This window comes from Triticum aestivum, chromosome 4D (genome assembly GCF_018294505.1).
Source record: "Triticum aestivum cultivar Chinese Spring chromosome 4D, IWGSC CS RefSeq v2.1, whole genome shotgun sequence".
Classification (NCBI taxonomy): Eukaryota; Viridiplantae; Streptophyta; class Magnoliopsida; order Poales; family Poaceae; genus Triticum; species Triticum aestivum.
The window spans coordinates 271,373,560-271,398,986 of record NC_057805.1 but is presented as its reverse complement, the minus strand read 5'-3'; the positions used below and the strand labels follow the sequence as shown (position 1 = coordinate 271,398,986).

The following is a 25,427-nucleotide window of genomic DNA, read 5'->3' as shown; positions in this document are numbered from 1 at the left end:
TCCACGTACGCATCCGAGAACGTGTGCCCATGTTACGCCATTTGGGAATCATGTTGCACTTCAAAACTAGAACCGTCAATAAATTTTAAGCTTGCTTCCATCACATTCCAAATTACCATGCTATATTTAATTGCAAACCTGTTCACACCGATCAGAACCTAAACGGTTTCCCACTTAGCAGCGATATTACTAGGTTACAAATACTACATATTCCAAGATGACTGCACATTCCTCCTCAATTCCTCATCAACAAACAAACAAGTATTTATTCATTGTTCCTTGCGTCTACCATGGCCCGTAGGAGTTCTGGGTTGAGAAATTACCAGGGAGAGGCGAGAATGGAAGCGGAAACACGAGAGATGTCCCGCCTCGCCACGAAAGCAGCCGAGATGTCCCGCCACGCTGCTGAAGCAACACAGAGGTCCCGTCGTATCGCTGGAGCAGCACAGAGGTCCCGCCGCACTGTCGAAGCAGCAGACTGGTCTGGCCGTGGCGCAGAAGTAGCGTGGATGTCCCGCGATGCCGGGATGCAGCAAAGAGGTCCTCCCACACCGCACGGGCTGGAAAGATCTCTCGCAGGCAGGCAAGGACTCTCACAGGCGCATGCGCGCTATGCTCAATAACCTGATGGATTGGAACTCTGGCTGGGCGAAGCTGCAGGAGGAGATAAATGCCTTGTTTCATAATTCTACCGGTGTCATTCGGAGACTAAGGGATGACAAGGCGAAGCTCCGCACCGAGCGTGACCTGCTGAGGGTGAAAATCACCGGAAGGTCGAAGCAGCACAAGGAGACCAATGCCTTGTTGAAGAAGACAGGTGTCATCGTTAAGAAACTTATGGACGAGAATGCCATGCTCTGCATCGAGCCCGAAAGGCTGGTGGAGGAATCCGTGGTTGTTGCCAAACAACGTATTGAGGACATGAAAGAGATCGTCGCCACTCGCCGCCAGAACTAGTCGTGGAGGTAATGAAGAAAGGTGTTGGAGGAACTCTGCGCCCTGCAGCAATGCATCAAGAAAGTAGAGAGCAGCGACCCAGATCTTTTGAACGTTGCCGCATGTGGCATTTTTAATTATCTTACTAAATATGTAAGATAATTATTATCCATTGCCATCATCATTATATTTATATCAGTCTTGCTAAATCTCAGTCGATGCTATATATGTCCGTTAGATCTTACATCAAGATCCGTGCAAAATTTTCTTTTTAGATTTTGTTTTTTCTCTCTTAAATCCGAGTCGAGTGAGACATAGCCATACCATTAAGCGCCAATAAAACAGGGGCTCGGGCGCCATTAATGGAGAAGTTGAGAGAAAGGTGGGTGGCAGATGGAGGTCAAAGGGCTCGCCTCCCGATAAGCATGCGCAGGGGTCTGCTCGCACGCCTCCCGTACTCAAATAGCTACCCCACACAGCGCCTCCTAGCCAATAAAAAAGGGGACGCGTGGGGGCAGGTAAATGGTTAGTAGAACGCCAACGGTTTCAATAATACTTTTGTTTCCGATTGCAATGTGGCAGCTCTTGTTCCAAAATGACTTTGTTGGTTGTTAATGTGTGTGCATTCGCAAATTGGACAAAAAATTTACCATAGCATATTAGTGCCATGTGAAGGCAACATGCTGAGTTTCATGATTTTCGGGCGAGTTTTGGATTTACAGGAATTTAAAAATCAAGTTTCTCAATGTTTCTGGCTGACCACGACGCCCGGATATTTGAAATTCATTCTCATTTCTTGCATGGGATGTAAACATTCACCCAAGGACACATATATGATTTTTCTACCCATTTTGGCACACTGGAGCATGTGCGTGTAGTTCAAATTTGAAGTATGCACATTAAATGCCTAGAAAACTCAAATAATGTATAAAAAGCCCTAAGTAATTCCAAAATTCAGCACGAAACTCCTATTGACCTATGTTGCCTCTGCAAAAAAATCAAGGCAGGAAGAGGCAGCGTATGTCGTTTCTGCACACAGAGGTGACAGGTTCCCTCTCGGAACCACGAGCCTTCTTGAGAGAAGCTCCGGTTTGCAAGAAGCTTATACCAAAACTTGTCCTAAATCGGACAAATTTTACCACAGCATGTTGGTTCCATGTCATGACACCATGCCAAGTTTCATGATTTTCAAGCGACTTTTGGATTTACCGGAATTTAAAAACCAAGTTTCCCAATGTTTCCGGTCGAGCCACGACGACCAGATGTCTGAAATTCATTCTCATTTCTTGCATGGGACTTAAACACTCATTCAGGACACACATATGATTTGTCAACCAACTTTGGTGCACTGGAGCATGTGCCTGTAGTTCAAATTTGAATTAAGCACATTAAATGCCTAGAACTCAATTAATGTATAAAAAAGGCCAGATGAGTCCGGATCAATTCCAAAATATAGCACGATACTCCTACTGGTCTATGTTGCCTCTGTACAAAAATCAAGGCGGGAAGGGGCAGTGTATGTCGTTTCGCACACAGAGGTGACATGTCCTCTCTCAGAACCATGAGGCTTCTTGAGAGAATCTCCGGTTTGTAAGAAGCTTATACCAAAACTTGTCCCAGATCGGACAAAATTTTAACCATGGCATGTTGGTTCCATTTCATGATACCATGTCAAGTTTCGTGATTTTCAGGCAATTTTTGGATTTACAGGAATTTAGAAACCAAGTATCTCAATGTTTCCGGCCGAGCCACGATGCCGAGGTGTTTGAAATTCATTTCCATTTCTTGCATGGGACCTAAACATTCACCCAAGGACACATATATGAATTTTCAACTCATTTCGGTGCATTGGAGCATGTGCTTGTAGTTCAAATTTGAATTATGCACATTAAATTCCTAGAAACTCAGTTAATGTATAAAAAAGGCCAAGCGAACCCTGAATAATTCCAAATTTAACATGAAACTCATATAGTTGCATGTTCACTGCTGATAAATTCTAGCAATTCAAACATCGTCCTTTCCTTCGTAACACTATCTTATCTTTCAAATCAGAATGAAAAAAACAGGTACACCACAAACAGTTTACTAGCAAGAATCATGTGTGATGCGATATAAAATATCTTGGCGCACCCTCTTGTATTGCTTACACCGGAAGCTTCGTCGTTTATAGTCTACCGCTCGTGCTTCAACCACACTTGCGTGCCAGTTTCTCGCGGCACCGAGCAAAAGAATTTAGCAACCATGGAAATATCTAGCTCCCCGCCCCCCTCCCCGACCAAAAGCCACATTTCCATTGTTCCTCCTTCCTTTCCAAGTTCAAACCTTCACTACTTACTTGCAGGGCCTCCTCCTCGCCGGCGACCCTTCTTCTTGCTGCACGGCCTTGTCGATATAGTTAGGTAATCCACACCCCACTCCTATCATCCTCCTCCATCCCACATGCCCCGACTGACGGCGCGACACCTTCCTCCCAAATAACTTCCCCATCCTACAAATAAGCGCCATCCACAGCCATTTTGCACGCAGTATAGCCAGGACTTCGGGAGCATCTAGCGGCGGAGAAGCAAATCGTGGCCGCACGCGCGGATGAGGTCGCGATGGCTACCATCCGTGCCTACCACTAGATCTTGGAGGAGCACCTCGCGTTCGAGGCCACCGTCGATGCCGCCACGTGGTTGGATACTTTAAAATAAAGTTTATGGTGTTTTCTCGAGGCCATCATCGGTGCCTTCTAGTGGATTGTCCTCTTTAATGTTAATATGCAATCTGATCTTCTAAAATGTAATGTTCAGTTAATAGTTTGGTCCAGCAATTGCTACATTTCCTAGTAGTTCTCAAGCATTCTTGGTTTGGTTAATTGTCTTATCTTCTAGTATATGTTCTATTCTGCAATGTGGTGCTCAGTTAACTGTTTGGTTCATTTGTTCTGCTTTCCAGTTAACTATTTGGTTCAATTCTGCAATTTGATGTTCAATTGTTGTTGGTATAGTTTTGTATTGTTATGCATGGGAGAAATAAATCAAATTTGTATGTACTAAATACACGAGAAAACAGATACAATTGCTCTATTTCCAAGTTGTTTAGAATGCCTGGTTTGGTTAACTGGCTTTTTCATGTGTCTCGAGATAATCTATTAGATCTGCAATTTGTTTATTTTTCATTAACATGTTCTACTGATAGTATGCCAACTCTCAGTTAACCTGATCAAGATCTGCCTTATATGTGTTGCAGGGAAACAATGGGAGGCATTGAGGTTTACCATCGAGGTTGGCACATGCATGATACTTTCGCTAATAGCACATTATTGTGCAATTGCAGGAATCATTCTAATATTTAGGTTTTTAACAATTTGGTCTTGCACATGTAGGTCCTGCTGTTAGAGGTGTAGACCCACTGTTCGACCTAATTTGCATATGGAGAAATGAGATGTCCATAAATATCAGTCAAGTCAAGAAATTCAGAAAGATTGTTAGGATAAAGAAACTTGCGACGAATAACTGCAAGATCTTTGTTTGCACAATGAAGAAGACATCGGTCAACTATAGGATGGTATTAACTCTTTTACCTTGTTTTTTTCCCTTGTGCCATTTTAAAATTTAGAACAGCTATTTACGCATATCTTTGTTTTTAGTCCTTTCCAAAGCAGTTAACCGATGATTACCTCTCAAACCACTTGCATGGTCAAGAGGCGAGGAAGTTATTCATTCAACACCCACGGTACATTGAAGTCTTCCTCAAGAGGATGAAGGTTGGGCGGGCAATTATCCATAGCCACTGGCCTAAAGTTGCAAGGACATTCAAACATCACTGAAGGATCAATACTCGCCTTCTGCTTCTGCAGTTTCCTAGATGAGATTCATCTGTCTATTTGCAGTGTATGATGCTACTTTCCAAAGGTTTCTGATGTTGCATGTGAAACTTGGTGCTGTTGTGTAATGGCGTCAGCTATATGTTTATATGGTGTAACTGAGTGCTGAAGCTATCTGATGTAATTCAACTATGAAATCCTGGTTACCATAATACAGATATGAAATATATGATGTGTTTTATAAGAAATGTCAATTTGATTACTAAAGAGATTAAATAGGCCAATTAGCCTGCTTATTGGGGTTTTCTATTGCAGACAGTTTCTCACACAACATTGTGGGCGATGAACTCTAACAACCTACACGGTTTCTAGAAAGTAGGCATGCTGGATCAATGAACAATCACACACGACTTCCGCCAGAGAACTGTTTGCGTTAGACCACCTTGGACAAATGTTTCCATGTAAAAAAATATGTGTGATATACATATGAACGGAAACGCTTTTCTGGGATTTAATCTGTAGGATGTACATACGAACGGAAACAATTGAGCCTATATAATTGTCTCCGATGTCTCATCCGATCGCACACGAGCTCATTTTGCCTCGCGTGTGTGACCGAAGGACCTATCGCGACGGGTTCTGCGTCATGTGGGAAGGATCCCCTATCGCACACAGAGGCAAGACGACTGTTTAAAACTCTGTCACGGAAAGGGGGTAAAAACCATTTGTATAGCACGTCTCTGCACTAGTGTAACAACCATGGAAAAAAATTATAAATTTAAAAAATCATGAATTAAAAAGTTTACAAATTTAAAACAGACAAAAGAAAAAAGAAGAAAAAGGAGGAAAAAGAAACAACAACAACAACAAAGCTTTTAGTCCCAAACAAGTTGGGGTAGGCTAGAGGTGAAACCCATAAGATCTTGCAACCAACTCATGACTCTGGCACATGGATAGCAAGCTTCCACGCGTCCCTGTCCATAGCTAGCTCTTTGGTGATACTCCAATCCTTCATGTCTCTCTTAACGGACTCCTCCCATGTAAAATTCGGTCTACCCCGCCCTCTCTTGACATTCTCCGCACGCTTTAGTCGTCCGCTATGCACTGGAGCTTCCGGAGGCCTGCGCTGAATATGCCCAAACCATCTCAGATGATGTTGTACAAGCTTCTCTTCAATTGGTGCTACCCCAACTCTATCTCGTATATCATCATTCTGGACTCGATCCTTACTCGTGTGGCCACACATCCATCTCAACATACGCATCTCCGCCACACCTAACTGTTGAACATGTCGCCTTTTAGTCGGCCAACACTCAGCGCCATATAACACTGCGGGTCGAACCAACGTCCTGTAGAACTTGCCTTTTAGCTTTTGTGGCACTCTTGTCGCAGAGAACGCCAGAAGCTTGGCGCCACTTCATCCATCCGGCTTTGATTCGATGGTTCACATCTTCATCAATACCCCCATCCTCCTGCAGCATTGACCTCAAATACCGAAAGGTGTCCTTCTGGGGTACCACCTGGCCATCAAGGCTAACCTCCTCCTTCTCGCACCTAGTAGTACTGAAACCGCACATCATGTACTCGGTTTTAGTTCTACTAAGCCTAAACTCTTTCGATTCCAAGGTTTGTCTCCATAACTCTAACTTTATATTTACCTTCGTCCGACTATCGTCAACTAGCACCACATCATCCACAAAGAGCATACACCATGTGATATCTCCTTGTATATCCCTTGTGACCTCATCCATCACCAATGCACAAAGATAAGGGCTCAAAGCTGACCCCTAATGTAGTCATATCTTAATTAGGAAGTCATCAGTGTCGACATCACTTGTTCGAACACTTGTCACAACATTATCGTACATGTTCTTCATGAGGGTAATGTACTTTGCTGGGACTTTGTGTTTCTCCAAGGCCCACCACATGACATTCCACGGTATCGTATCATAGGACTCTCCAAGTCAATGAACACCATATGCAAGTCCTTCTTTTGTTCCCTATATCTCTCCATAAATTATCGTACCAAGAAAATGGCTTTCATGGTCGACCTCCGAGGCATGAAATCAAACTAATTTTTGGTCACTCTTGTCATTCTTCTTAAGCAGTGCTCAATGACTCTCTCCCATAGCTTCATTGTATGGATCATCAGCTTTATTCCACGGTAATTAGTACAACTCTGAACATCCCCCTTGTTTTTGAAGATTGGTACTAATATACTCCGTCTCCATTCTTCTGGCATCTTGTTTGCCCGAAAAATGAGGTTGAGAAGCTTGGTTAGTCATATTATCACTATGTCCCCGAGACCTTTACACACCTCAATGGGGATACAATCAGGGCCCATCGCCTTGCCTCCTTTCATCCTTTTTAAAGCCTCCTTGACCTCAGACTCCTGAATTCGCCGCACAAAACGCATGTTGGTCTCATCAAAGGAGTTGTCCAGTTCGATGGTAGAACTCTCATTCTCCCCATTGAACAGCTTGTCGAAGTACTCCCGCCATCTATACTTAATCTCCTCGTCCTTCACCAAGAGTTGGCCTGCTCCATCCTTGATGCATTTGACTTGGCCCATATCCCTCATCTTCCTCTCTCGGATCTTGACCATCTTATAGATGTCCCTTTCGCCTTCCTACGTGCCTAACCGTTGGTAGAGGTCCTCATATGCCCGACCCCTTGCTTCACCAACAGCTTGCTTTGCAGCCTTCTTCGCCATCTTGTACTTCTCTATGTTGTCTGCACTCCTATCCAGGTATAGGCGTCTGAAGCAATCTTTTTTCTCTTTAATCGCCTTCTGGACATCATCATTCCACCACCAGGTATCCTTATCTTCGCTTCTCCTTCCCCTGAACACTCCAAACTCCTCCGAGGCCACCTTATGAATGCAAGTCGCCATCTTCATCCACACATTGTCCACATCCCCTCCTTCCTCCCAAGGGCCCTCCTTAATGACCCTCTCCTTGAACGCCTGAGCTACCTCTCCCTTGAGCTTCCACCACTTCGTTCTATCGACTTTGGCATGCTTATCCCGCTGGACACGAATCCGAAAGCGGAAGTCAGCAACCACCAGCTTATGCTGGGGTACAACACTCTCTCCATGTATCACCTTACAGTCTAGGCACGCACGCCTATCTTCTCTTCCCGAGAGGATGAAATCAATCTGGCTAGTGTTGGCCACTACTAAAAGTCACCAGATGTGATTCTCTCTTTCTAAAGAGGGTGTTAGCTACAATCATGTTGTAGGCTAGAGCAAAGCTTAAGACATCTTCTCCTTCTTGATTCCTGATGCCATAGCCAAAGCCCCCATGCGCCCCTTCAAAACCTGTGTTAGATGTACCCACGTGGCCATTGAGGTCTCCTCCTGTGAAGAGCTTCTCACCAATCGGTACACTCCTAACCATGTCTTCCAGGCCTTCCCAGAACTCCCTGTTGGTGTTCTTATTGTGGCCTACTTGCGGGTCATACGCGCTGATAACATTGAGAACCAAGTCCTCAACTACCAGCTTGACCAGGATAATCCGGTCCCCACATCTCTTGACGTCTACCACTCCATACTTGAGGCTCTTGTTGATTAAGATGCCTACGTCATTTCTGTTTGGAGCCGTCCCCGTGTACCACAGCTTGAAGCCGGTATCCTCCACCTCCTTCGCCTTCTGTCATCTTCATTTGGTTTCTTGGACGCAAAGGATATCAACACCTCTCCTCACCGCTGCATCAACTAGCTCCCGAAGCTTCCCTGTCAGAGACCCTACGTTCCAGCTACCTAAGCGAATCCTCCTAGGCTCGGCTAGCTTCATTTCTTCGCACTCGTTGAGTCGAATGCGAAGACCCTTGCTCATTTTCCACTACATCCGGGCGCCGATGTAGCGCGCCACTAAGGATGCAATGACCCGATCCTCGCTCACTTGCCACCGTATCCGGATCATGATACGGCGCGCCATCTGGGGGGTGACGGCAAGGCCCTTGCCCATTTTGCATCACGCCCGGGTTCCAATGTGGTGTGTCGCTGAGAGGGTTACGCCCCAACGAAAATCTTTTGGGTTTCATCCCTATAAGAATGGCTGAGTTTTTACGGTGACTCCCTAAGCCTATCACAATCTTCCTTCTTTACCCGGGCTTAGGACCGGCTATACTGAGACAGTCGTGAGCCAGCTCCACGACCTACGCATGCACCTGCAAACACACAGGAGCACAACAAAAGCAACACGGCGTCCATCAGTGCTTAAATGGGTCAACGCTGAAGCGAACAAAATACATGCTCGTGTCGTCGAGTCGATCGTTGAGTCCGATCGGAACAAACGATAGAGTAGGTGCATGACGCCCTCAAGCACTTTGAACAAACAGAAAAGGACCTAAAGACACGAATATTGATTTCTAAATCATGTGGTTAGAAAGTTGGATGTGAGATAACTACTTCACATCTACTCCGTTTTAACTAGCAAACGGAGTACATGTGACATAGCAAATCCGAATTATTAAAGCCAGAACCAATTTCCTATAAACAGAAGGAAAAAAAACGAAGCAAATAGCAGGAGAACCTAGCAAACTGACTGGAACAGGAACAGGAGGGAACGATCAATATTGACGCTATATTTATTTTGCAAATAAATTGTCCACGGGCAGAGGCAGACAAAATTAAAATAACAAGATTGACATGTGCAAAACGCAACGTCATCACCAGCATCCAATCCTACAGGCTTGATGATATTTGAATTCTTGTTTTGTTGTTCTAGTACAAAATTAGTACTACTACGATAGTACAGCAAGGAAGAAGAAACCAACTCAAGGGACCTCCCATTTTCAACCAAGCTGCAATATGATGGCATCGCTCGTACAGACTATGTTGTTGCCTACTCCGTATTATACACACCTTCATCTTGCATTAGGAGCATTCGCCAACCATTCATTGGCCTGTGGAAACACAAGACAATGTATATGTGAGGATTGACCTCCTGCAAGAAACTACTACTACTCCGTAGCAGGCAGGGAACACAACAGGTTATGACAACGATACCTCGCTGCACTACCCCTCTGCCTTCGCCTTCTTATGGACATTGCTGTGCGCCATAGAGCATTGTGCCCAGACTGCACCTCAAATATCAGCGACTGGCATCTTCCAGTAATTCCAGGTGTTGTAGTCCTCCTGGAGTCACCACCATCAGGTCAAGGTACAAAACACACTGATGAAATTCAAGTCAAGAATCAGAAAACACGACAGACAGACCTGCTCCGGTGGTGACGATAGAGGAGGGAACACCCGATTCACAAGAGCATGCAGGGACATGTATGATTTGGTATTCACCCGGCGATTCACAGCAACTTCACCCTGCACCAAACCACAAATATAAACAAACAAATGCCTTCACTTACTGGACTTTATTCACACTATGCAAATGCACATGTTTTTCATTTCTTACCTTGGGATTAATTATGAAGATCTTGCCCATGGGAATCCCAACCTTGAGGTAACTAAGCTCATCAGTATCTCTATTCCCAAATCCCGCATAGAAAGGATGCGAGTCAGGAGGAAATAGTGCTTTGATATCCTGTATGTATGCAACACTTTATTACTACATAGTTGTTATGGCGCTGCTAGAAGGAGGGCGCGAGAGGGCCGGCCAGAGGCCTTTTGCCCACGGCCGGGCAAGAGGGAAGGGATTTCCTTCTTGCTTGATTAGATTGATACGTCTCCTCTCTTTATATAGGGAGGTTTACTTGACTTTCAAGCAAGGCTTACTTGATCCCTAAGCAAGCGACCCTTATCTCTAATTAACCCTAAAACTAACAGGCTATACCGCCAGCCCAGGCCCATACATACTCTAACACTACACCCCACCTGGACATGCAGCTTGTCCTCGAGCTGCAGCCTAACCAACTTATAACCATGACTCGACGCGACACAAACCTAACACCTAAAAACAAGCCTTTTACATCTCGGCTTGTTTTATTACTCTCAACCTGAAATGGACTGGGACACTTTATTTTGGACCCCTTAAAAAAAGTGGACACCATCCGCACGTCGAACGTGCACGTGTACAGCCACCTGGATCCCATGGACACCATCTAGACAAAAGGAGTGCATGTGTATGGCCACCTAGAAGTGGTCGCAAGAGCGACCAGCAAAGCCGCCCTCGCAGCGACCGGCGGCGGAATGCAGTGGTGCTACGCGGTGCGCTCCTGTCGGTGACACCATGCCTTCTCCCCGCCGGACGGTTGTTGGTCTGCACCGCACAGAGATAAGTGGAGGGCTTGCGATGGAGAATGACGAAGAGGGGTGCGCCCCCCCAACTGCCGATGTCGCAGACTTTTAGGTCGCTGCCCGCGGGGAAAACGGCATGCCCACTGCCCGTGGGGGAAACCGCATGCCCAAGATCCCCGACGCAGCGGACGAGATCGAGGTCCTTTGCGCAGCGAAGCGCAGCTGGGAGGAGCGGCAGCTACAGACCATGCATCCCCCGCACACGCCGACGCACTAGGAGGCCGCGCACAGCAGCCTGCAGCCTCACCGCCGCCGACACGTGGCGGGTAGTGATCCAAGCCGGAAGCGGTGACGGCGGCGGCGGGAACTTGATCTGCTGGATGGGGACGCCCTGGGGAAGCGGTAATGGCGACGGCGGGAACTTGATCTGATGGATCGGGACTCCCGCCGGCGCGGTCGATGCGGAGCCGGAGCTGACCGGCGGTGGCTGCTGCAGCGGAGCGCCGGGCGCGGCGGAGGCCGCCAGGAGCGGCGGCTGCCACTGTAGCCAGGGCGGGGCGGTGGTGGCGGTGGATGGCAGCTACAACGGCTGCTGCAGCGGCCCGGCGAACGTGGCGGGGACGCCCTGGGGCAGCGGCAGCGGCTGCTGCGGCGGAGCGCCGAGCGCGGCGGAGGCCGCCAGGAGCGGCGGCTGCCACTGCAGCCAGGGCGGGGCGGTGGATGACAGCGGCCCAGCGAGCGCGGCGGAGGCCGCTTGGTGCAGCGGCTGCCACAGCAGCCACGACGACGCGGTGGCGGCGATGGGCGGCGCAGCCGGGTGCAGCCCGTAGGACCCGGCCAAGAACAGGCGGATCTCCTGGACCGCCTGGGTTATGTCCCGCAGCGCCCCGGACACCTCCTCCGGGGTGAGGACGGCGGGGGCGGGCGCGACGGAGAATCCCAGCAGCGGAAGAGACGGGTTGGGCGGCGGTGAAGACATGATCGAACCAAAGCTAGCTGATACCAAATTGTTATGGCGCTGCTAGAAGGAGGGAGCGAGAGGGCCGGACGGGGGCCTTTTGCCCGCTGCGGCGCAAGAGGGAAGGGATTTCCTTCTTAATTCTTGCTTGATTAGATTGATACATCTCCTCTCTTTATATAAAGAGGTTTACTTGACTCCCAAGCAAGGCTTACTTGACATCTCCTCTCTTTATATAAAGAGGTTTACTTGACTCCCAAGCAAGGCTTACTTGACCCCTAAGCAAGCGACCCTTATCTCTAATTAACCCTAAGACTAACGGGCTATACCGCTAGCCCAGGCCCATTAGACGCATTAAGTACTCTAACACTACCAAATTGGTAGGAACCGGATCCCTACCAGGGCGTGGTCTTAGGTTGTAGGGGTGGAAGGAGGGATTGCGTGGAGGAAGGCATGGTCGCCGGCGCTGGGGCGCCGTTGTTGCGTGTGCGCGCGAGAGAGAGAGAGAGAGCAGGGGCGGCGGCTAGGGTCAGGTCTCCCGGCTCCCTAAGGAAGCCGAGCAAATATGATTGCTTCTTGCTTAATCCCAAAACGGGTCCTTACACGAGTTTATAGAATCCTCCTAATAAGATAATTGGGCTAAGCGGTAAGCCCCTAATAACGATAAGATAAACTGGGCCACAACTAACTGGGCTAAGCCCCTAATATGCCGGTCATAACATTTCTCCCCGCCTGCACAAACAGCTCGTCCTCGAGCTGGAAAGCGGGGAAGATCAACGGTCGCCAAACACCTCCGCGTCAACTGGGACGGGCTGGTTGCTGAGCCCGGTGGCGGCGGGGTCCTCCTCAACGTAGTCTGCAGCCTCCAGGTAGAAGAGTCGCGGGCAGATGTGGCCCGGTACGTAGGGCTCATCGCAGTTGAAGCACACCCTTGGCGGCGACGCTCGAGTTGCTCGGACGGGGTGAGCCGGCGGAACGGGCGTGCCACAGCCGCGGCGAGGGGTGCCGTGGAAGCCTGGGCAGGCCGACCCTGCGCGGGAACTTCCAGCCAGGGTGGCGGCCCAGCGGCCCGGGGCGGTGGCGCCTGCTGGGTGACCACCGCGCGACGCTCGAACGCGCGGTGTAGTACATGGCCGTCTGGAGGTCCTGTGGCCCGCGCATCTCCACGTCCACGCGGATGTGGTCCGGTAGGCCGCCGACGAAGAGCTCAGCCCGCTGCCGAGCCGAAACGCCGGGGGCGTGGCACGCCAGTGCCTGGAAGCGGTCGGCGAAGTCTTGCACTGTGGTGAGGAACGGAAGGCGCACAAGCTCCGCCAGGCGGCTCCCGCGTATAGGCGGACTGAAGCGCAAGAGGCACAAATCGCGGAAGCGCTCCCATGGTGGCATGCCGCCCTCGTCCTGTTTGAGAGCGTAGTACCACGTCTGCACGGCTCCTCGGAGATGATATGAAGCGATCCAGGTGCGGTCGGACGCGAGCGTGCGCTGTCCCCTGAAAAATTGGTCGCATTGGTTGAGCCAATTCAAGGGGTCGATGGTGCCATCATGGGTCGCGAACTCCCAACTTGGAGAATCTTGGTGGCGTCTGGACGTGGACGACGGGCGGGTGCGCCGCGTCAGCACGGAGCAGCGAGGATGACGGGGCCGAGTAGGCGGGCATCAGGGTGCCGCCCTGGAACAGGGGCCCGTCGACGCTGGTGAAGGGCTCGGCATAGCCCGATGACCCGCCAAACTGCATGGCCGGGTGCGTCGCCAGAGGGGCCAGCACGTACGGCCCGACCGAGGCCGTCGTGTATACCGGCTCAAGGGACCCAGCGAGCCAGGCCGGTAACGGAGACAGCGACGGAGAAAACCGGACCTGGTGGATGGGCACCCCCCGGGACCGTCGTCGGGATGCCCAGGGTCGCGGTCGCCGGTGGCGGCGGGTGCAGCTATTACCCCTGCTGCATGGTGGAGGCACCGGGATTCGTCGCTGGTGGCGGCTGCCACGGCAGCTGCTGCATGGCGGAGGCGCCGGGGTTTGTTGCTGGTAGCGGCTGCCACGGCAGCTGCTGCATGGCAGCGGCGACGGGGGTCGCCGAGGATGGCGGCTGCCACGGCGGCTGCTGCTGCGGCGGCGGGGCGGTTGTGAAGGGCACAGGCGGCTGCAGCCCATAGGATCTCGCGAGGAACGTGTAGATGCCCGCGACCGCCTGGGTGAGATCCCGGATGGCAGCCGTCATCTCCTCCGGGGTGAAGACGACGGGTACGGGCGCGGCGGAGGTGACCGACACCGGCAAGAGTGGGGCGCTGGCCGTGGTGGCCATCAGGGCGGTCGTCGCGGTCGGCAGCGGGAGGGTCGGGGTGAGCGGCGACAAGGACATGATTGCACCGAAGCTATCTGATACCAAATTGGTATGGCGCTGCTAGAAGGAGGGCGCGAGAGGGCCGGCCGGGGGCCTTTTGCCCACGGCCGGGTAAGAGGGAAGGGATTTCCTTCTTAATTCTTGCTTGATTAGATTGATACATCTCCTCTTTTTATATAGAGAAGTTTACTTGACTCTCAAGCAAGGCTTATTTGACCCCTAAGCAAGCGACCCTTATCTCTAATTAACCCTAAGACTAACGGGCTATACCGCCATCCCAGGTCCATTAGGCTCATTACGTACTCTAACAATAGTTGTCTTTTCTTCTCGATTTTTATGTCTTAGGGACTAGTCAGTTACTCACCGCTAGGCATGAGATCTTGAATTCATGAGGAGCTCTTCTGATAACTGCAAAACAATGTCAAACAACGGTGGTTTCAATACACATTCACTTGGCACAGATCAAACTAAATTCAGCAGCCTCCAGATTCCTCAGCACTGTCCTCATCACTTCAGAAACTCAAACTTGGCACTAAAGAAAAAACTGTGCTATACTAGTTTTTTAATGTCTGTCCCTAGTATAAAAGGCTAGTGCTCACCTTCTCTGTACAAAGATGGAAAGAGGCCATCAGGAGATATCACGACAGGGCCGTCAGGAAGTGCTTTTCCGTCCTGAAATCCATATTGACATGTGGGTAGAATGAGATAGATCAACACTTGGCACTCTTTATTAGATAATTGGGTATTCAACATATAAAGTATTATCACCACTTGTGACTTTCGGGCACAGACAGATGAACAAAGGGTGGGAGAAATTTTTAATACCTGCTTTAGGTTGAAAAGAAACTGCCTTGTTAGGTGGGCCTGTGAAATTGAGCGCGCACTTAGAAAAAGCAGGTGATATCCATTTTCCTGTGGAAGGCCATAAGAACAAACACAATTAAAAACATTTTAGAGGCAGCTTGCTGCAAAAATTCACACAGAAAAACAAACATATGCAATTCGTCAGGCATTTGGAAAATCTTCTGTAGTTGGAGAAAAGATGATATATAATGGATCAATTGCGACTGTCTTGAGCTATATCTGGGAATGAAATATAATACTTCTGTCTTGCTGCATACCTTTATTGCAGAAAATAAATGAGCAACTCCATTTTGAGACCAATCAACACCAACCATTGGCATGAACTGACCTAGAACATCAGACCTGCATTTATAGTTACAGTTATAAATATTTGAATGTATGGAATAAGAACAAAATGCCCCTATTTTGCAGTGAACAAAATACATATTTGAATGTTTGGAATAAGAAAAAAAACGTTCATGTTCTTCCCTCCCTCTTGTAAGCAGATAGGATAAGTTCCATCAACCAAAAAACAGGACGTTATTTTTCCAAACTCTTTTACTTATATATTACCACTTTTTATTTAACACAAAATGTCGTTTTAAAACTGAAAAGGTAATAAGAAGTTAATCAAATCAAATGGAGTATTTATAAATCATTATGTTCCTGGCATTCAGGAGACGGATTCAAAAAAAATGCCAACTGGATTTGCCCAACTCACTTGGTGATAGTTCCATCAACATCTGATATGACAATGTGTGCATTCCATTCCCATAAATATATGTGAGCATCTACCTGTCGAAAAGGCGGGGAGGATGAGAAACTGCATGGGCAAATCAAGTGTGATGATGAAAGAATGGCAACTAACCTGCTGCGTCCCAAGCATAGCAGTGGAGAAGGTAAATGTCACAATGTTCCTGCCCTCTCTGAGATGAAGAGACGCAAGCTCCTCAGATGTTGGAGTGAGCGATCGCACCTTCCTCTCCATCATCTTTGCACTGGCTTTATTTCTTTCTCCATCCGACTCTCTAACAGGAATGGACAAAGTACTCGCGACTGTGCTCTCACAAACTGGCTGGATGCTGTTAATAGTCCTCGTTCTTTTGAAACTAAATGGCCAAATTCTCCAGCTGCCACCTTGTGTTGTGCTTGGCTCAACTCGCTCCACCTTTATCATACCTTGGTGTTCAAAGAGCTGTTCCTCTCTAAAAGAAACCATCCCCCGTACGACAGGTGCAGCTACATCCCAGGGAAAGTAACGGCCAGAAATCCTAACAACTAGCTTGCCATTTCTTATCAATGACTGCTCCATGGCACGGAACTTCTCTAAGGTTATCTTCTCAGCATCAAAGGTTTTGCACGCAGCATCTGCTCCCATGCCTTCAGATAACAAGTGCCTGCATAGGGATAATTCTACAAAAATGACACAGCTAGCGATTATTACACTGACACATACAATATTGCAGGCAAAAGTAAAAAATGAAACTGAATCCAGTCCCCTGAAATTGATGAATATGAGTATATCTAGAAAATTCACTGCACATGCCGCAGAACAGAATTATTACTAAGAGTAAGAGATAAGCATCACATTTAATCTGCAGAACAAAATAAATATCATTAACGCCTACTATAGCGCACAGACGTATTAGCTCATATAGTAAAACAAACTCACCCACAAAAGGGTTGAACGAATCGTCTTTCAGGTCATCAGAGTGCTTGTTATCAGGCACTGGACTGTTGATGAGCTCACACAGGCCACTATTTTCTTTTGACTCACTAGTGCCTTCTAGTTCCTGCTCTGAAAAGCCAGAGTTCTTACTCTCGACTTGATCAACCCCACTATTCTCACCATTGTACAGTGAGCGACTTACTTGAAAACCATCAGAGCTTTCAAGATCGTTTATGTGAGAACAGAGATTTGGTGCAGATTTGGCCTCCAGATTACTATCACATAGATGCAACTCACTTCCAGGATTAGGAATAAGGATAATCTTAGGCCTTGACAAATCAGAATGTTTTTTTGATTCATTTCCGAGATCAGTGTCATTCCCTCCCTCTTCATCTGCATCACCATCAGCTTCATCATGCACTCCTTCACATGCTGTTTTATTAGCTATTATATCATCCAGGGTTTTTCTATCAGCAAAACTTGTAGTGCCACTAAATTGAAACTGAATTTCATCTACAAACTCACAGGACGGCACGATTGTTTCTGCTTTATCCGTTGGGGCACTATTTTCTTTTGACTGACTAGTGCCTTCTAGTTCCTGCTCTGGAAAGCCAGAGTTTTTACTCTTGACTGGATCAACCTCGCTATTCTTACCATTGTACAGTGACTGACTTACTCGAAAATTATCAGATCTTTCAAGATCGTGTATGTGAGAACGGATATTTGGTGCAGATTTGGCCTCCAGATTATTATCAGATGGATGCAACCCACTTCCAGGAATAGGAACAAGGATAATCTCGGGCCTTGAAAAATCAGGATTGTTTTCTGATTTATTTTCGAGATCAATGTCGTTTACTCCTTCACCTGCATCACCATCAGCTGCATTATGCACTCGTTCAATTGCTGCTTTATTAGCTACTATACCATCCATAGTCTTTCTGCCAGAAAAACTTGTAGTGTCACTAAATTGAAACTGAATTTCATCTACAAACTTACAGGGCGGCACAATTGTTTCTGCTTTATCCCTTGGGTCCTCAGGCACAGGCACTAATTCAACTCCCCTTGTGGAACTAGGTCTGTTCTCATTATCTTCCAAGTTGGCATTTTTTGCTTCGACTGTGCTCAAATTGGAAAAATCAGAAATAATTGGTGAAGATTCATCTTCTAATTTATTACGGCAAGCAGATAAAGACATAAGTGCTTCTGCTTCGTCCCTTGGCTCGTCAGGCACAAGCTCAATGTCAACTCCACTTGCAGAACCAGATCGGTTCTCATCATATTCTAGCTTAATATTTTCTGTGTCGACTTTGCTCAAACTGGAAAAATCAAAAACAATTGATGAAACTTCACCTTCCACTTTATCAGGGAAATCAGGTGTTTGGACAATGCACTCTCCGGGCTCGTCAGGCACAAGCTCAATGTCAACTCCACTTGCAGAACCAGATCGGTTCTCATCATATTCTAGCTTGATATTTTCTGTGTCAATTTTGCTCAAACTGGAAAAATCAAAAACAATTGATGAAACTTCACCTTCCACTTTATTAAGGAAATAAGGTGTTTGGGCAATGCACTCTCCGGGCCTGTCAGGCACAAGCTCAATGTCAACTCCACTTGCAGAACCAGATCGGTTCTCATCATATTCTAGCTTGATATTTTCTGTGTCGACTTTGCTCAAACTGGAAAAATCAAAAATAATTGATGAAACTTCACCTTCCACTTTATTAGGGACATCATGTGTTTGGGCAATGCACTCTCCGGCCACACTTTGAATTTTTGGTGGCTGATTGAAAGAAACATCATGTTCCCCATAGCATGTTTTAGTATTCACCGTGGAATCCTTTGCTACATCGTCAGAATCATTTTCATGCACATAACTCAATATATCTATACCACCAGGAGAAGCATCAGGAAATATTAGACCATGCTGACAAGCTAAATCATGAGATGAGCTGGTATTATGATCATTTGCAACAGTGTTCACAGAAATATCCATGTGATCATTGACAAGAGTACTGACAGAAATATCCTTATCAGGAAGATTAGCTTGGAAGGTTTGAGAACTAGAGTCATCAAAAACAGAAACTTCTGGAACACCCAAGTTATACAAGTCTTCTTTATTGCTAGAACTATGATTTGACAGTGACCTTTCCTTGACATCTTCCTGTTCCAATTTTCCACTGGAGACTCTGGAACACTCTTCAAACTGTAGACCATCAGCCAATGAGTTACCTTCAGCATAATGAACTTCATCAGCCAAAATATTGGACACATCATATGAGCTCTCCAGAGTCTCCGAGGTACTTATAATGACCACTTTCTCTTGGCATGCCTTATGACCACAAGCAATCGATGAACCATCATGCGTTTCACTTGATAAATATGTGATTGTGCTAAAAGTTGGTGAATTTGCTTCAGTAAAATTTTGGTTGAACTTGTCGGAATCAACAGCAACCAACTGTGAAACCACTTCACTTTTACAATCAGTAATGCCTGTTTCAATTGCATGAATTTCAAAAATACCATTGGAAAAAACCTCCGTATGCATTTCCCTTACTGTAACATCTTCAAGATTACGCTGCAACTCACCTTGAGTATCAACAGACTCATTGATACTTTTACCTGTATCCAAATCATTTGACATATATTCTGGTCCTGGCCAGTCTATAGTTGACATGATCCCATCAGTCTTATGTGCATAAATGGCAACAATCTCCTCCTCGACACTAGTGGTTTGTATACAGTGTGCCTTTTCATCTCCTGAACTCCTGCTTCCTCCATGTGGGCTACCAACAGTGCTGTTCACATTGTCACAATTAGAGCCCATTGCTTTGTCATGATCCAAGCTACAATCTGGCAATACCATTTTTGCGGTTTCCCCTTGATTACCATTGCCAGCATCTCTCAGATGACTACTGGAAGGTTCATGATCAGAACTAGGAGCTTCCGAACCATGCGAGAGATTTGTCGACCACTTTGCATCAAGGAGTTCGGCTGCAATCTCCGCACGCTCTAATGAGCACACACTATCCACAGCAGGGGCATTGTCCTTATTTGGTTTCCGTCCAAACATCCGCTCAAGTATGGTGCTCTGTCTTGAGACTGTCCTCGCAGGCATCTTCCCATCCCCAGCACTGGCCTCCATGGTTGAGATATCACAAGAAGTGCTCTTGGATTTCCTTAACTGTGCATCCTGCATCAGCACCTCCCGTTCATCCCCCAAAGATGAAGTGGACACAACAAAATCCCCTTCTGCAGTAATTGAGTCTGCATCCCTGAGAAAGTGAGCCTCACCATTGCTATCCAAGTACATGTGAAACCCGGCTTCGACACCATTCACAGCAATGTTTACCACCTTCTCCCTTGTCTTGAGAACCCCCTGGAACTTGCCAAATCGCACATACCACGGCGAGCTCTTGAAGCTGCCGTCCTGCTGCTGCACAACAACTATGTCGACCGCACCGCCAAATGGGTGGAATGGACCGGCGACACTGTACAAGACCTTTCCGACGGCATACATTTTGCCCACAATCTGGGAGCTTTTGCGCGGCACAGATCATCAGACCATGAAACACTGGAACCTCTAGCATGAGAATTCCGGGCGACCACGACCATCCATCTCAAAGAACAATCTTTTCACTCAATTAACAATCAGGAGAAATTATCAAGAATATGCACCTCCTAACCTTTATTGATTTCACCTCAAAACTCCAACCAATTCTTCAAGAAATCGGGAACTTCCCAATCCCCAAATTCGGGATTGTCCCTATCTAACTTGTGTCCCTGCTGAGAATCCGAACTTTACGACAATCCAACAAGCTAATGCCGCGGGATAAAATAAACAAACCACCTTGGCAGGATCGGAAGCGACACCGCCCAATAATACCTCTGATTTCGCCCCAGATTCGACGTATAAGAACACCCTGAAGAGATCAAATCTCCTGGGTAATCTGAACCAGAGAAACAACAAACCAAGCTCACAAATCAGAGCTCGAAAAGAAAGGATCTGTCCACGATCCAAGCAAGAACCAAGATAACCGAGGAGGCTCGACAGAACTCACACGGATTTGTGTATTAGGGATGGCTGATTAGGAAGGTTCGTTGGAAGAAATTCGAGCGGGCGTGGGAGAGTATATCCCAGGATTAAATGATGCCGGAGAAGGGATAATTCCACCCTTCACCGGCATAGGATTGTGTATCCTGATGACGTCGCCACTTACTTATTTATATTAGGGAAACGCTTTATATCAGTAGTATGATCCCACGCCTCGTGTCAGACCTCTGTCCCTCCGATGGATTTTGGAAAAAGATCCAACACCTTGGAAGCAAGCTATATAATCCTACGAAACTAGTCTACGTACGATGTCTTTTTGTCGGACGGACAACAGTACGATCAGACTGAGATCATCTCTAAATACTAGGGCCCACAAACTGAATCATCTATGGCTATCTTTAATTGTATGGAGTGTTCGGCACGAATTTATCGTACGTATAGCAAGGTTCATAATCCTATGAACCCCCACATTACCACGTCCTAGCAAGGGTAACCGCAACATCCGCCATCCCGAAAGATTCACACCCATCACTGTTGCCTCCGCCACCGCCGCCGCCATGGGGATCATCTCATTGGCGAGTACATTGAGGGGAAGCGTCTCCCCGTAGATGAGGAGATCCGGCTAATTTTCTACGACGTTATGGCCGTGATCTATGGAGACGGTGATTATCGACGCCGCCGTGATCTTGATCCTCCAAGATCAACAACAACAAAAGTGCACACATGCCCCGATGACCGTGAGTGAGAGTTTGATGGTCAATCCCTTGGCCCCGACGACCGTGAGTGAGAGTTTGATGGTCAATCCCTTGGCTCAGTGAGCGGCCATGTGAGATCGATCATCTCACAATATCGATCTCCAGCACGGCATCATTCTCTCCATAGCGTCGTCAACGACCGCCACCTACTTGAAGTCGTCCCAATTTTTGTCGACATCATTTCATCATATGTGGCATGTTTCCAACTTATATATAATATGTTTCCAACTTATATATAATATGTTTTCAACTTATATATAATATGTTTCCATGTATATATGTGATTGATTCGTTCTTCTACACAACCAAGGGGAATGCATCAATAGTACTTGGTTCACCCTTCAAGAATTATCAAACTATGTTTCCAATGGCTCACAAACACATAAAATGCATCAATATCTCATGTGACATGTTTCAACCATCATAAATTTGTGCTTCGAAATACAACCACACACGCTTGATAGCAGAAATTATGAAGTATGGTTTGTAGTGTCGGAAGCATGTTTATCTTAAGATGGAAGGAAGCACATGATTTAGGGAGCCATAGTGGAAATCATATATATGAAAGCAACAGGATTAAAGAAAGTTTGTGAATATACTGGAAGCAAAATTAATTAATGGTGCTTTGGATAGAAGCAAACTTTCGTTGCATTGGAAGCAGCATCGACAAATACCAGAAACCACATATAGTGAAAATAATTGTGATAAAATAATTAATTTATTTCCCTAAAATATGTTATAATTAGTTCCAAGAAATCAGTAATTGCGAGTAATTACCGGAGGCAATCAATCGGCCAAACCCCACATATACAGTGGTTGGTTTTAAATTTGGAACCTTCCACGTTTTGTGGGTTGCATGCGACCATGCATAATCAACCACTCATCTAGATTGAATCCAACGGCCTCCCACTAGTCTAATAGGTAGAAATCATTAGTAGATGCTTAGTGTTGCCCTATATTACTTCTTGGATTGGATTGGTCATTTTCTCTTATTTTTACCCTTTGTGTATTGATGCTACGGTTTTTTCCTTAATTTGCACCGTCCTACCGTATTTGGCAGCTACTCCCTCCTCCCAAAATATAAGACCTTATTACATCCAACCTTATTATAATGGATTTAATAAGGTCTTATATTTTAGGAGATTGGAGCTCCGTCCCACAATCTGGGAGCTTTTGCGCGGCACGGATCATCAAACCATGAAATGATGGAACCTCTACGTGGGAATTCCGGGCGACCACGACCATCCGTCTCAAAGAACAATCTTTTCACTTAATTAACGATCAGGAGAAATTATCAAGAATATGCACCTCCTAACCCTTATTGATTTCACCTCAAAACTCCAAGCAATTCTTCAAGAAATCATGGACTTCCCAATCCCCAAATTCGGAATTGTCCCTATCTACCTTGTGTCCCTGCTAAGATCCCTAATACACAAATCCGTGTGAGTTATTTCGAGCTTCCTCGGTTATCTTGGTTCTTGCTTGGATCGTCGACATATCCTTTCTTTTCGAGCTCTGATTTGTGAGCTTGGTTTATTGTTTCTCTGGTTCAGATTACCCAGGAGATTTGATCTCTTAGGAGGTTCGATGTAATAAGGTCTTATATTTTGGGATGGAGGGAGTATTAATATCGTGCAAAAAGCCAAGGCCATCTTGTATTGGTTTAACACATTGAAATTATACTGGTACATGATATATTGATTTGGTATTGTAGATATCGATATTTTTCTTTATAATTTTAATCAACTTAGGGAGATTGGGTTTTTATCATTTATGCCACTTGTTGTGTCTCGCTACTTGGTTTTGCCATTAGAAGTTACAAGTGCTAAAATTTGCCATCGTTTAGTTAGATGCATGCTAAAAATGCCATTAGATACCTCATAAATGTCATTGTTTTGTTAGATTTTTGCTCAAAAATGCCATCAGACAATGTTATTGTTAGGTCAAACCCATTGACCATGTTATATAACCAAAATATCCCTAGACCCACATGTCAGCTCTCTCTATCTCACATTGGTAAGTGTAAGGCCCACTTATCAGGAGCAAGCAAGCCAATAATTTGAGAGAAAAATAAGAATGTCATTGGGGATCAAGTGACATCCACACTTTTATCGTAGTAGGGAGAACTGACAAGTGGGTCCATTGGTATTTTGGTCATATAACATGGTAAATGGGCTTTGAGCTGACAATAATGGTGTTTAGTGACATTTTTTAGCAAGTGTCTAAAGGAGCAATTGTTGGGAAACATAGTAGAAAACAAAAATCTTCACGCATACGCACACCCAAGATCAATATGAAGATGCATAACGGGTTGGGATCACAATCGTTACCGTCACCGAGTTGTAGTGGAAGAAGAACGTGTCGGTGTAGATTGTACTTGGAATCCCTCAAACCGTCGATGGACGATCCCGTGAACCGTCCATGAACAGTCCCTCGAACCGAAGACCGAAAACACGACCTCTCTACTTGGTTGCAACCGTGCAACCTTCATGATTCGGCAGCGCTTCACCGTCTAGAGCTAGTCGTTGTCGGAGAATTAGAGGTAGGAGATTAGAACCACATGGGGCTTTAATTATGATGATTAGATGATTAGTCTAGCTCTGATTAGTCAATTAGGACCAACTAGAACTGGAACTAGAAGAACTAGAGGAGGCTCCAAAACTTGTATCACCAAAAGGACCAAATCCTCTAGTATATATAGGTTGGAGAGGGGAGAGGAGGCTGTAGGATCGGAGAAGATAGGTCTAGAGAGGGGTTGATAGAGGTGAAGGTGTCCCAATGTTTCGATGAGATGGTGACTATCGTTTTCTGTGGGAGTCGACCTTGATGATCCGACTATGAACGTGCGAGACGTCGCGCCTTAGCAATCGCTAATCCAACTTCCAAGGGGTTATTGAACATGCCGGAGAACGATCAACCTGACCACGAGGGTCAGTTTCCTGCGAGCAAATGAAGACATGCAAGAAACTGAGATTGCAATCTAGATATTGCGAATATAAGAGGAAAGCTTTATTAATGAAGGTGGGGTTCTCTGACGCATTTGTCTAGTCGTTGAACACAAACAAAGTACGCGAAGTTGCAGCTATGGTGAGCTTTTAATCTAAACAAAACCCAAAGTCTAAACGATGCCCTAAGGGCTGTATATATGGAGGAAGAGGGGGGAATTTCGTGGACCTTGGGGAGGGGTCCGAAACTAACCCTATCTCTTGTTTCCCCACACATACGGACTCTAAAAATAATATATACTTATGTATTTCGAAATTACATGGGCCTGGCCCAATAATAAGGTGACGCGGCACCTATAATAGCCTCTGGACGAAATTTGTGAAGTGGCATCTTGTATATTTCGTCCAAGACTTCATGCACTCATTACAGTGGCTTCAAAGTCATGAAATCATCACTTGAAACTCCGTTCTTGTTTCCCTTGCGCATGCCATCATCTCCATGCTTGTTCTTGCTCCAATGTTCATCCTTCTCCAAGCTAGGCCCTTAATTTGTAAGCAAAACAAATGTATCCAATTTAGGCAGCATCATATTCTCATGAACATTAGAATCATTACCAAGAAACGGAAGTACCTGGTAATTTAATTGGCGTGCACGAGCTCTAGTAATTGGTCCAGTATGTATAGTAGCAGGGGCTATGGGTGTAACAATGGTATTGATGTCCTCATCATCCTTCCCTTCTTGAAATGAAGTCGTCCTCGACGGAAGCTCATCTTCCTCACCCAAATAAGGCTTCAAATCTGCAATGTTAAAAGTTGGACTAACCCCAAAATCTGCAGACAGCTCAAGTTTATATGCATTATCATTTATTTTCTATAACACCTTAAAAGGACCATCAGCATGTGGCATTAACTTTGATTTGCGCA

At 46.3% G+C, this 25,427-nt stretch overlaps 1 protein-coding gene across 3 annotated transcripts; it reads right to left on the bottom strand.

Annotated features, from left to right (window-relative positions):
* Positions 1-9,310: 9,310 nt before the first annotated feature.
* LOC123097443 (uncharacterized) lies at positions 9,311-21,038 on the bottom strand. 3 transcript variants are annotated; one of them, XM_044519184.1, is made up of 12 exons: positions 20,813-21,038; positions 16,756-20,699; positions 15,952-16,496; positions 15,805-15,878; positions 15,362-15,446; positions 15,066-15,152; positions 14,840-14,912; positions 14,605-14,648; positions 10,159-10,287; positions 9,966-10,067; positions 9,756-9,884; positions 9,311-9,652 (listed from the first exon to the last, which is right to left on the bottom strand). In XM_044519184.1, exons 2-11 carry the CDS (start codon positions 20,267-20,269, stop codon positions 9,834-9,836), a joined length of 4,704 nt encoding a protein of 1,567 aa, XP_044375119.1. In that variant the 5' UTR covers positions 20,270-20,699; positions 20,813-21,038; the 3' UTR covers positions 9,311-9,652; positions 9,756-9,833. The 3 variants fall into 3 exon arrangements, with proteins under 3 accessions (XP_044375119.1, XP_044375120.1, XP_044375118.1); XM_044519185.1 differs by having other exon boundaries at positions 16,756-17,616; positions 17,749-21,029; XM_044519183.1 differs by having other exon boundaries at positions 16,756-21,028.
* Positions 21,039-25,427: the final 4,389 nt, after the last annotated feature.